General features: G+C 39.1%; 1 protein-coding gene across 1 annotated transcript; it reads right to left on the reverse strand.

The window, feature by feature from the left end:
• Positions 1–364: 364 nt before the first annotated feature.
• LOC137942880 (uncharacterized) lies at positions 365–5,179 on the reverse strand. The gene is made up of 7 exons (XM_068788603.1): positions 4,598–5,179; positions 3,650–3,841; positions 2,749–3,482; positions 2,414–2,532; positions 1,824–1,988; positions 1,072–1,294; positions 365–566 (listed from the first exon to the last, which is right to left on the reverse strand). Exons 1-7 carry the CDS (start codon positions 5,177–5,179, stop codon positions 365–367), a joined length of 2,217 nt encoding a protein of 738 aa, XP_068644704.1.
• Between the last annotated feature and the right edge of the window lie 7,543 nt (positions 5,180–12,722).

The following is a 12,722-nucleotide window of genomic DNA, read 5'->3' on the forward strand; positions in this document are numbered from 1 at the left end:
CTTCCCGTTGCCTACAGAGTTGCTAACCACAACCCTCTTAGGCTCCCAAAAATTTGGCAGAGACGCCAAAAGAAATAATGCACGAACCTCATCATCAAATTTAATTTGAACGAATGTCAATTGTTTGACAATCGTGCTAAAATTATTTAAATGTTATGCAACTGATGTATTTTCTGTCATCTTTAAATTGAAGAGTTTTTTCATGAGATGTAACTTATTATTTGCGGAAGGCTTCTCATACATGTCAGACAAAATCTTCATCATCCCCAGTGTGGCTTTCTTCGATGCAGTGTTGTGAGCAACGTTCTTCAATAGTATTAACCGGACTACTCCCAACACTTGTCTATCAAGAAGATTCCACTCATCATCTTTCATACCTTTTGGTTTTCATATCCAGAAGTGGTGCGTGCAGCTTTTTACTGTATAGATAACCTTCAATTTGCATCCTCCAAAACACAAAATCCATACCATCAAACTTGTTGATCCCTAGTACTGAACCTTCTCCACTAGCCATTGCTTCAATCACGAACCAAAGCTCTGATACCAGTTGTTTGGAATTAGATACCCTAATTCAAAAGTAACGAGAGTAATACTAATAAACGCAGAAAAGGGAAAAAACAAGCATGGAAAAGGACAACAAGATTTATACAGGTTCGCCTCAAGGTGAGACTATGTCCTATCATCCTCTGCTATAGTTGATACGAACCACGCCAACCTGTGACAAAACCCGTTACCAAATATGGTAAACGTCCCCAAGACCTTTCAAGTTTGGATGGAAATCAAAGACGCCACAAACGGGAGTGGAAATCCGTTTGATAAGTCAATGAATGCCACAAGGAAAATCCTTGATAATTTCGAATAGTTCGTGCAAGAACCCAAGGAGAATGTTTTTCACTTAAAATGGAAAAGTCCAAAAATTGTTTTAGAAGCCTCTATTTATAGTAGAGGCCTGAAACCTTAATTACATTCACTAAAAGAGACTTAAGGAAACCCTAATGTCTTGCCAAGTTGTGGCCCACATGCTCTTCCTCAATGCATGTGTGTGGCTACTGGGCCCTCTTCCGGATCAACCTTGATGAGCGAATCAGCCTTTGCTCCCCTTCCTTTGTTGCCACACTCGCTCCTTGTTGCATAACTCTCTGGACTAAATTATTCAACATGTCTTTGCATCTTTTAGCTTGTGACCTCGTCACTGGACCAATTGGAACTTGAGTTAGTTCATGAGTAGTCCTTGGAGGCTTGATGTCCTCATCATTCCCCTCTTCTTGAGAAGGATTTGCCCTCAAATCGTCACCTACTTCAAAAGGACTCAAATCAGTAACACTGAATGTAGCACTAATATTATACGCACCTGGTAAGTCAAGTCTGTAAGCATTGTCATTGATCCGTTCTAGCACTTGAAATGGTCCACCTCCTCGGGGCACAAACTTAGAACATCTTTGTGCTGGAAATCTTTCTTTCCACATATTTAACCACACCCAATCACCAGCCTAAAAAATGAGCTTGTGACGTTCCTTGTTAGCCTGCCTAATGTATTGTTCGGTTCTCCTCTCTATGTTGGCCCGGACCCGCTCATGGAGTTGCTTCACATATTCTGCCTTCTTCTTACCATCTAAGTTCACATGCTCAAAAATAGGTAAAGGTGATAAATCCAAAGGAGTTAAAGGATTAAAACCATAAATAATTTCAAATGGTGAACACTGAGTAGCAGAATGGATGGTATGATTATAAGCAAAATCAACATGTGGTAAACAATCCTCCCAAGTCTTAATGTTCTTACCAATGACGGCCCTCAACAAAGTAGATAAAGTCCGATTAACTACCTGTTTGACCATCGGTTTGAGGGTGACAAGTAGTAGAAAATAGAAGTTTCGTTCCTAGTTTTCCCCATATGGTCTTCCAAAAGTAGCTCAAGAACTTAGCATCCCAATCTGACACAATTGTTCGAGGCATGCCGTATAGCCTGACAATCTCCCTAAAGAACAAACCTGCAACATGAGAAGCATCATCAGTCTTATGACAAGGAATAAAATGAGCCATCTTAGAAAATTGATCTACAACCACAAAAATTGAGTCCCTACCATGTCGACTCCTAGGTAAACCCAAAACAAAATCCATAGAAATATCAATCCAAGATGAACTGGGATTAGGTAGGGGGTATAAAGGCCATGTGGCTGAACCCTTGATTTCACTTGCCTACAAGTGACACATCTACCACAAATTCTCTCAACATCCCATTTCATGTGTGGCCAATAGAAGTGCTCCTACAAAATAGCTAGAGTCTTAGCAACCCCAAAGTGTCCCATTAAACCCCCACTATGGGATTCTCGAACTAACAAATCTCTCATTGAACAATTAGGCATACACAATTTATTCTCTCGAAACAAAAAACCTTCATGCCTATAGAACTTACCTACTGCAGACTTTTCACAAGCAGTATAAATTTCCCCAAAAACGTGGTCATCTGGATAAAGTTCCTTAATGTGCTCAAAACCAAGAAGTTTAGCATCAAGAGTAGAGATTAAGGCATACCTGCGTGAAAGTGCATCCGCAACCACATTTTCCTTACCTTGTTTATACTGAATGAGATAAGGAAAAGTTTCAATGAATTCAACCCATCAAGCATGTCTCTTGTTCAGCTTGTGTTGACCTTTCAAATTTTTCAAGGATTCATGATCTGTACGAATTACAAACTCCTTTGGCCATAAATAGTGTTATCATGTCTCTAATGCTCGAATCAAGGCATACAACTCTTTGTCATAAGTGGCGTAATTAAGTGCGCTAAAGTATGCAAGTGGCCTTCCTTCCTGCATCAGCACAGCTCCTATGCCTACACCAGAAGCATCACATTCAATTTCAAATGTTAGAGAAAAATCAGGTAAAGCAAGTAAAGGAGCATGAGTAAGCTTGTGTTTTAGAAGCTGAAACACCTTCCCTTGTTCTTCACCCCATTTGAACACAACATTCTTCTTGATAACTTCGGTAAGTGGTGCAGCGATGGTGCTAAAATCTTTCACGAACCTCCTGTAAAAACTAACAAGTCCATGAAAAATTTGAACATCACTTACATTGGAGGGTGTTGGCCACTCTTGGATGGCTTTGATCTTTTCTTCATCAACCTCAATACCTTTATTGCTCACAACAAAACCAAGAAAAACCATCTTATTGGTGCAAAAAGTACACTTTTTGAGGTTAGCATATAACTTCTCCTTTCTAAGCACTTCCAAAACAGATTGCAAATGAGAAACATGATCATGTAAATTCTTGCTATAAATGAGAATATCATCAAAATAAACAACAACAAATTTACCAATGAAATCACGCGAAACATGATTCATTAAGCGCATGAAAGTACTAGGTGCATTAGTTAGTCCAAATGGCATAACTAACCACTCATACAATTCATATTTGGTTTTAAATGCGGTCTTCCATTCATCTCCTTCTTTCATTCGGATTTGATGATACCCACTCTTAAGATCTATCTTTGAAAACACACAAGATCCATGCAACTCATCCAACATATCATCTAAATGAGGAATAGGATGTCGATACTTTACCGTTATGTTGTTGATGGCCCTACAATCAACACACATCCTCCATGCTCCATCCTTCTTTGCACTAGAATCACCGGTACGGCACAAGGACTCACGCTTTCTCTCACGTGCCCTTTCTCCATCAATTCTTCAATTTGCCTTTGAAGCTCTTTCGTCTCCTCCGGTTTGCTTCTATATGCTGGTCGGTTTGGAAGGGATGGACCGGGAACGAAATCAATTTGGTGTTCAATCCCTCGAAGAGGTGGTAACCCATGTGGTACCTCCTCGGGAAACAACTCCTCGAACTCCTGCAAGAGAGAAACAACAACACTAGGCAGCATAATGTCAAGAGGGTTAGTGTTTAAAAGAGCCTCCTTGTACATGAGTACAATCATCGGCCATCTTGAAATCATTGCTCGCTTAACCTCACTTATATTTGCATAGAAATTGCCTTCTTTTCTCTCTACTTTTTCCTCTCTGGTCGTGTCTCTTGCTTTTCTCTCTATATTTTTCTCACTGGCCGTGTCTCTTTCTTTTCTCTCTATTTTTCTCTCATTCTCACTATGCACATCCTTACTTTTTTTGTACTCTCATCCTTTTGCTCTCTCAAATTCTTTTGATCCCTCAATTTATTTTGATCACTCGATTGTTGCAACCTCACTTGATCATCATATATTTGGAGTCAACAGAACTAGAGTGATTGTCCGCTGATTGTGAAAGAATGAGTACTTATTGCTGAAGCCGTCATGCTGCACATGCCGGTCAAATTGCCATGGTCTTCCTAAAAGTAGGTGTCCAGCTTGCATGGGAACCACATCATACAATACTTCATCCTCATATTTACCTATCCGAAATGGTACCACAAGCTGCTTTATGACATTTATTTCACCACTATCATTCAACCACTGCAACTTGTATGGATGAGGGTGCTTAAGTGTCGTGAGCCCTAACTTTTCAACCATAGAAGTACTAGCAACGTTAGTGCAACTACCACCATCGATAATAACACTACATACTTTGTCTTTCACGTGACAACGAGTGTGAAAGATGTTCTCCCTCTATACTTCTTCTTTCTCTTCTTGAGCTTGCAAGTTTAAGGCTCGTTGTACAACTAATGCAAGCATCTCGCCATGATCTGCCCCGACCTCCTCATCTCCGATGGGCACGTCCTCCAATGGTGGCATGTCAACTAGATCATCTTCATTTTCGGACTCAATCTCACCATTGTTCCGAATCACCATAATTTGCTTGTTCGGGCATTGACTAGCTATTTGTCCTCTCCCTTGACATTTAAAACATTTGATGTCACTAGAACGGGTTGAAGGAGGGACTGATTTACCTTGAGAGGCCGTGGTAGTGGTGGTTGTTTTGGGCTCTGGTTTGGCCTTGAAGGTGGATGAAGTTTCTTCATTCTTTGGGTAGTTTGACCTCCAAGATGTTCTACTTGAACTCTGTGGAACTACTCTTGGCCGTGTACCACCCCTTTGGAGTTGCCTTTCAACTTTGATAGCCATGTGCACCAAATCTTTCAACTCAACATAATGGTGTAGTTCAATTATATTAGCAATCTCCCAATTTAACCCATTTAGAAATCTGGCCATTGTAGCCTCCCTATCCTCCTCCACATTAGCTCGAATCATTGCCATTTACATCTCCTTTTAATACTCATCAACACTTCGGTTCCCTTGATAGAGACTTTGCAGCTTGCGGTAGAGATCCCGGTAGTAATGACTGGGTACAAACCGTCGTCTCATTACACTCTTCATTTCATCCCAATTGTCAATAGGACATTCTCCATTCTGTCTCCTATTGATGCCCAACTGATGCCACCATACAATAGCATAATCTGTAAATTCAATGGCAGCTAATTTTACCTTCTTTAAGTCGGAATAATTGTGACAATCAAAAACCAGTTCCATCTTTTTCCCACTCAAGGTAGGCTTCAAGATCACTCTTTCCTTGAAAGGCAGAAATTTTCATTTTGATATTCCCCAAATTACTATCTATCCGGTTCCTAGCTTCTCTATCCCGGCCATATCTCCTATGGCTGCCCACTTCCATTCCGTTAGACTCCTCTAGATTGTCACCTTCAAATTCATCCATATCCTCTACTTCCATTCGAGGCCACCTGTTCCTCACTGAGGTGTTTGGAACCAATGGAGACTGCACCCTTTGTGTCCCCTCTTCTAACCTATCCAACCTTCCCTACATACCTTCCCTCTCTGCCCTCATCATCCATCTCAACTCTCCCATTAATGCTTGTATTTGTAGCTTCGAAAGACCAGCCGATGGGCTCTCTTCGTTTGAATTTTTCTCTTGATTATGCGACATGATTTTGACTCGGCAAATATGGTCAGACACACACAAAAAGATATACAAAGAAAAGGACCCTCACTATACTCCCTTACCAATCCACTCGTATTCTTCTTTGAGTTCTTTTGGAACTAATCAAACAAGAATAAGGAATTCCAGCAGCGAATCAATCGAAAACAAACCAAACGAATTAGAATGGAAACAAGCCAAACAAATTCAGAATGGAAACAAACCAAACAAATTCAGAATGGAAACAAACCAAATGAATCAGCACTAAAAATAGACCCAAATGAAACAAATTTGTACCCGGAATGTGATGATTTTTGAAGCTCAAGCTTGGCAAAAGAGGTTCTAGAACATAAGAATCAAGATTAGAACAAAAAATTTTAAGAGATGTTTTGGTACATTTTTTTTTTTTTTGGGATCCTCTTCTCTTTCTTCCTTCCTTTCTTTCTTTCTTTCTTTCTTCCTTTCTCTCTTTTCCAAACAAACTCACTAGATATGAAACGAGTATCAAGATAGAGTAATTCGGAACCCCCCCCCCCCCTTTTTTTGAGACACTGGACTCAAAGACTAATACCACGGAAAGGACAGAAATCAAGACAACGGAAATAGGATAGAAATCAAGAAAGACGAGAATAACAATCAGGCCAATTTTTTTTTTTTATGATAATTGAAATACCTAAACCAAGAAAAAGGACGAAAAAAATAGATAGAAATAACGAAAACGAAAAGGATAGACAAACCTGAGAAACCAAAGCTCTGATTACCAACTGATACGAACCACGCCAACCTATGACGAAACCCGTTACCAAATATGGTAAACGTCCCCAAGACCTTTCAAGTTTGGATGGAAATCGAAGATGCCACAAACGGGAATGGAAATCCGTTTGATAAGTCAATGAATGCCGTAAGGAAAATCCTTGATAAGTTCGAATAGTTCGTGCAAGAATCCAAGGAGAATGATTTTCACTCAAAATGCAAAAGTCCGAAAACTGTTTTAGAAGCCTCTATTTATAGTGGAGGCCCGAAACCCTAACTACATTCACTAAAAGAGACTTAAGGAAACCCTAATGTCTTGCCAACTCGTGGCCCACATTCTCTTCCTCAATGCACATGTGTGGCTGCTAGGCCCTCTTCCGGATCAACCTTGATGAGCGAAATCAGCCTTTGCTCCCCTTCCTTTGTGGCCACACTCGTTCCTTGTTGCATAACTCTCTAGACGAAATTATGCAGCATGTCTTTGCATCTTTTAGCTTGTGCCCTCGTCACTGGACCAACCGGAACTTGAGTTGGTTCATGAGTAGTCTTTGTAGGCTTGATGTCCTCATCAATAGTAATCCATTATGAAGATGAAATAGTTTAAAAGAGAAATCGTACACTTACAGGTATTTCTCTTTAACCTTTCAGGCTGCAACTTGAGATGCTCCTTAGATTAAGATCATCAAACCCTAATAACGGCGCCTCCTAATTTAAAGAGAAAACTAGGGCAACCGTATTATAAGAGTGAAATTTTCAAACTGCCCTTAATAAAACAATAGCGTAAGGCATTAATTAGGCTCCACAACCTAACAAGGCTTGCTTTGATGCCATTTAGTGGCTCAGGTGGCATATCAATAGAGGGGTGAATTATGTACATAATTGTAAAATTAAATTCTTGTAGTGAAACTAAACAAAGTAAATAGGTAATAATAAAAGCACACGAGCACAAGCATAAAGAGAATGATGTTTTATTATTGATGTTCCCCTAGTGGTAATTACCACTCAAGAACTCTTGCTTAGGAAAAGTTTCACTATCTAGCTCTATTGATGAAAATATAAAGAGAATTGGGTCTCTTTAAGCCAAGTGTAATACTCAATTACACTTATCCCAAACATACAACTAGATTCTAACTCCGGTGGGCAATTTTCTTCTAGATTCAAGGTTCTAGAAGACCCCTTCCAAAAGAAAGTCAAAGTACAAAAGAGAAAATAAAAGTTACACCTTTTTGGAGAGACACCATTTTCTTAGTGAGATCCAAACTTTCAATCTTTAAGCACTTAGAATGAACTATGAAAAGGTTGATGGAACAAGGAATGCTAAGAAATATGTAGAGAATTTGTAAATATATGCAAGTTTGGCCCTTTTCTCATGTAAAAAGGTAAAGTTAGAAATTGAGGCACACTAATCTTTCTTCAAAGTTTTGGTATGCTAATATGTGCTCATTACTTAGGCTGAGTCCGAGTCCCTATTTATAAATTTCTTGGTGAAATTAGACATTTTATATTGTTGTACAAAAGGCTGCACAAAAGGGTTGATTGATCAGATCATACATTTACATTGATTGATCAATCAACCTCTAATAACTATATTTTGTAGTTCTCATGGACTTTTGATTGATTATGCCATCAATCAACCACTTTACAACCCATTGCAAATTTAGTTGATCAATCAAGTTTTATACCTTCGATCATTCATACTTTATATCCTACCTTGGCAACATTCTATATGATCGATCATATATTGAAGATGATTGATCAAGTTTTAGAATTTTACATGTATAATCTATTATGCCTTGCCGATGATCAATCATGTTTATTGGCAGAGAATAAAAATAAGCTCTAAGCACAATTAGGCCAAAGCCAAATCAATAAGAGGTTTTAAAATATTTGAATAAGCTTTGTAAACATGGTTCTAGAAAAGGTTTGAATGTCCTAAGCTCTAAACATATTGATACCTAGGAATTGGAATCTGGCTAGTTATTGTAAAAACAGAGAACCGAAAATAATAACAGAGATTGAACGAATAGTTTTCTGATGAGTTTATTCTTCTCCGTTTAGGAGGCTATTTATAATACATTACAAGTTGATTTTAAGATCAATTTAGATCCTAAAATCAAGGAATAGAATCAAGAATATAATCACGGGATCGGAGGAAACAATCACGCTATACAGTTTCCTCCGATCACGCTATACAGCTATACATTTCAACACTCCCCCTCAAGTTGGTGCATAGATATCAGTCAAACCCAACTTGTCAATTATACCATGAAATGCTTTCCCTGATACTGCCTTCGTGAGTATATCAGCCATCTGACTCGCAGATTGAATAAAGGGGAATTGTATAATCTTTGCATCGAGGTTCTCTTTGATGAAATGACGATAAACTTCAACATGTTTAGTGCGATCATGTTGAACTGGATTTTGTGCAATTACGATAGTTGCCTTGTTATCACAATGAAGATTCATAGGTTTGTCGTATTCAATCCCTAAGTCTCTCAGTATATTTCGTATCCATAACAACTCGCATACACCATGAGCCATACCTCGAAATTCAGCTTCAGCACTTGATCTTGATACTACCTTCTGTTTTTTGCTTTTCCAAGTGACAAGATTCTCTTCCACAAAAGTAAAGTAACCCGACGTGGATCTTCTGGTTGTCTGATCACCTGCCCAATCAGAGTTTGTATACCCTTCAATACTAGAGATACCATTTTTTGAGAATAACAAACCTTTTCCTGGAGCACTCTTTAAGTATCTCAAGATCCGATAGACTACTTCCATATGTTCTTCACTTGGTGCATGCATGAACTAGCTCACAATGCTTATTGCATATGCTACATCGGGCCTTGTGTGGGATAGGTAGATTAATCTTCCAACTAATCGCTGATAACACCCTTTGTCTGCTGGAATTTGATCTGGAAGAATTCTGAGTTTATGATGCATTTCCATCGGCGTCTCTATTGGTTTACAGTCAAGCATTCCGGTTTCGGCTAGAAGATCCAACACATATTTTCGCTGTGAAAGGAAGACTCCATGTTTTGATCTTGCAACTTCAATCCCCAAAAAATATTTAAGTTGTCCAAGATCCTTCATTTCGAATTTAGTAGCAAAATACTCCTGTAAAGCTTGCATTTCACCTGGGTCATCTCCTGTCACGACCATATCATCAACATATACAATTAATGTTGTTACCTTTCCTTCTTTGTGTTTTATAAACAAAGTATGATCTGAGTTACTTTTTTTATAACCAAACTCCTTCATTGGAGCCGAGAATCTCCCAAACCATGCTCTAGGTGACTGTTTCAGCCCATACAATGACTTCTTCAATTTACAAACTTTACCTTGAGACAAAGAACCACTTTTTACACCTGGTGGTAGTTCCATGTAGACTTCTTCTTCTAAGTCTCCATTGAGGAAGGCATTTTTAATGTCAAATTTTTGCAAAGGCCAGTCTCGATTTGCTGCTATAGATATAAGAATACGAATTGTATTGATTTTAGCTACTGGTGCAAAAGTATCCTGATAGTCTATCCCATACCTTTGCGTATATCCTTTTGCAACTAGCCGAGCTTTATATCTGTCAATGCTTCCATCCAGTTTGAGTTTCAATGTGAACACCCATCGACATCCAATTGTTTTTACTCCTTTAGGTTGGGGAACAAGTTCCCAAGTGGCATTTTTTTGTAGAGCCTCCATCTCTTCATTCATCGCTTTTTTCCATTTTGGATCAGCTAATGCATCCTGCACATTACTAGGAATAGAAACCCTGGATAATTGATCAATAGTAAATGCATATGATTTAATCAACCTATGGGAGGACACATAGTTATTGATTGAGTATTTGGTCTTTGCTTCAAGATTAGGTTCATATTGTTTTTTTTGGAACTCCCCTATTCAATCTTTGTGGATATCTAGAGGTTATGTTTTCTGTAGGAAGACATGTTTTAGTAGACTCATCAAACACAGGATTCGTATTTACCTGAGGAGGAACATTCTGGGTTGATTCTTCAGTTGTTGGTGCAGACGGGGGCAACTCTGGGGGTTCTTCAGGTGAAATTACTGAATCACAGTCTTGTTGCACATCATGACACTTAAAAAATTCATTCACCGCTTCTAACTCAATAAATTCGGCACCTCTTTCAACATCTCCGTTAGTTTCATGTGGAACATTCTCTTCATTTGAACTCTCCCCCTGAAGAGATGTCCAAGAAACTCCCCCTGAATAATAAGGGACTGATTCATGGAAGGAGACATCTAAAGTCACATGGAGCTTGTTGGTGTGTGGATCATAACACCGATATCCTTTTTGAAGATAGTAGCCAACAAATACACATCGCTTGGCACGTGGATCAAGTTTATTTCCCAAGATCTTTGGGATATGAACATAAGCGGTACACCCAAAAATTCGGGGTTCAAGATTCGGAAGATGGGGAATTGAAATCAGGGATTGCAGCTTATGTAGAGGAGTGTGAAAATCTAGTACGCTAGAAGGTGTTCGATTGATGAGGTAGGCAGCAGATGTGATAGCTTCACCCCAATAAAATCGAGGCATGTTCATGCCAAAGAGAGAGGCACATACTACTTCCAAAATTTGTCTATTCTTTCTTTCTGCCAATCCATTCTATTGGAGAGTATAGGTGCAAGAAGTCTGGTGACGAATTCCATGAGTGGTCAGAAAAGTTTCGAGAGAAGCATTAACAAACTCAGTACTATTGTCAGATTGTAAAACACGAATCTGCTTTTGGTATTGAGTATGTATCATTGTATGGAATTTCTGAAAGGCTAGACACACATCACTTTTGTGGATAAGCAGAGATACCCAAGTCATTCTAGTGCATTCATCAATAAATGTCACAAAGTAACGAGCTCTAGAAATAGAGGGAATCTTGGCTGGACCCCAAACATCAGAATGAATAACCGCAAAAGGTTCAAAACTTTTATTCAAACTCGGGAAATAAGCAATACGGTGGCTTTTAGCCAATTCACATGTATCACAATGAAAATGCACATCAGTCAAACCTGAAAAAAGTTGAGGTCACAATTTCTTAAGATAACCAAAGGAAAGGTGGCCTAATCGTCGGTGCCATAACCATACAGTTGTTTGAGCATTATCTTCACTGCTAGCTTGATTTGTCTGACTGATTTTCGATCCCCCGTTCTCTGTCAACTCCAAATAGTAGAGTTTGCCTCGTCTAACACCATAACCAAGAATCTTTCGGGTTAGAATGTCCTAAAAGACACAAAATAAGGGCCAAAAAGTTACAGTACAAGCAAGAGTGGAAGTAATTTGGCTAACAGACAAAAGGTTATATTCAAGAGAGGGAACCACAAGGACAATATCTAATGTCAGATTATTGGATAAGATAACAGATCCTTCCCCAGTAATAGGAGAGGTACTACCATTGGCTGTTCAAATAACAGATTGTGGAGAAGGTAGGATGGATTGTAACTGACTGAGATCCCTTGTCATGTGATCGGATGCGCCTGTATCAATAATCCAAGGTCTATTCTTAGAATGTACAGAAAATACTAATGCATTATCGAGAATACCTGGATGGGCAACATTTGCAGTAGGTAGCTCCTGATTCTCTTCCATGGATGTCACCATAGCTTTCCCAGCAGTCTTTTTACAGGGATTTTTCGAGAAATCCCACCACTCCAGATAACCAATAATCTCATAACACCAGTGTTGTGAATGTCCTTTTTTTTCGCAATGAATACATACACGATTGTTACCTTTGCCAGAGGATTGAGGGTTCCGACTGCTTGATGATCCTTGTCGATTTTGGTTGACCAACATCGTCGAGTTCTTGGAGACTGGGCGATAGCTCCCCATTGTCTGTCTCTGTTGATATTCGCGTCTGACATAGGCATATGTACTTTCCAAATCAAGTTTGGGATCTTTTCGCAAAATTTCTTCACGAACTTGATCAAATTCGGAGTCAAGCCCACTGAGAAAAATATGAACCCGAAGCCTAGCCATTGCAGAGTGCAACTGGATTAGCCCTTCGACTGTTCCTTCCTGAGATATAGTTCGATGATCAATCTCTTGGAAAATAGCAACCAGTTCATTGTCGTATGTGGATAACGGTCTACCATTTTGTTTGGTAGAAA

This window comes from Aristolochia californica, unplaced genomic scaffold, assembly GCF_029961685.1.
Source record: "Aristolochia californica isolate CCGP_79_NKW_82.1479 unplaced genomic scaffold, dmAriCali1.0.hap1 SCAF_10, whole genome shotgun sequence".
Classification (NCBI taxonomy): domain Eukaryota; kingdom Viridiplantae; phylum Streptophyta; class Magnoliopsida; order Piperales; family Aristolochiaceae; genus Aristolochia; species Aristolochia californica.

Coding starts and splice junctions, on each gene's coding strand:
- LOC137942880 (XM_068788603.1), bottom strand. CDS start 5,179: ATGGCAATGATTCGAGCTAATGTGGAGGAGGATAGGGAGGCTACAATG. Junction 3,842..4,597: donor CTCAAGAAGAGAAAGAAGAA/GTATAGAGGGAG, acceptor TCTCTCTTGCAG/GAGTTCGAGGAGTTGTTTCC. Junction 1,295..1,823: donor TCAAACCGATGGTCAAACAG/GTAGTTAATCGG, acceptor CTTTTGAAGTAG/GTGACGATTTGAGGGCAAAT.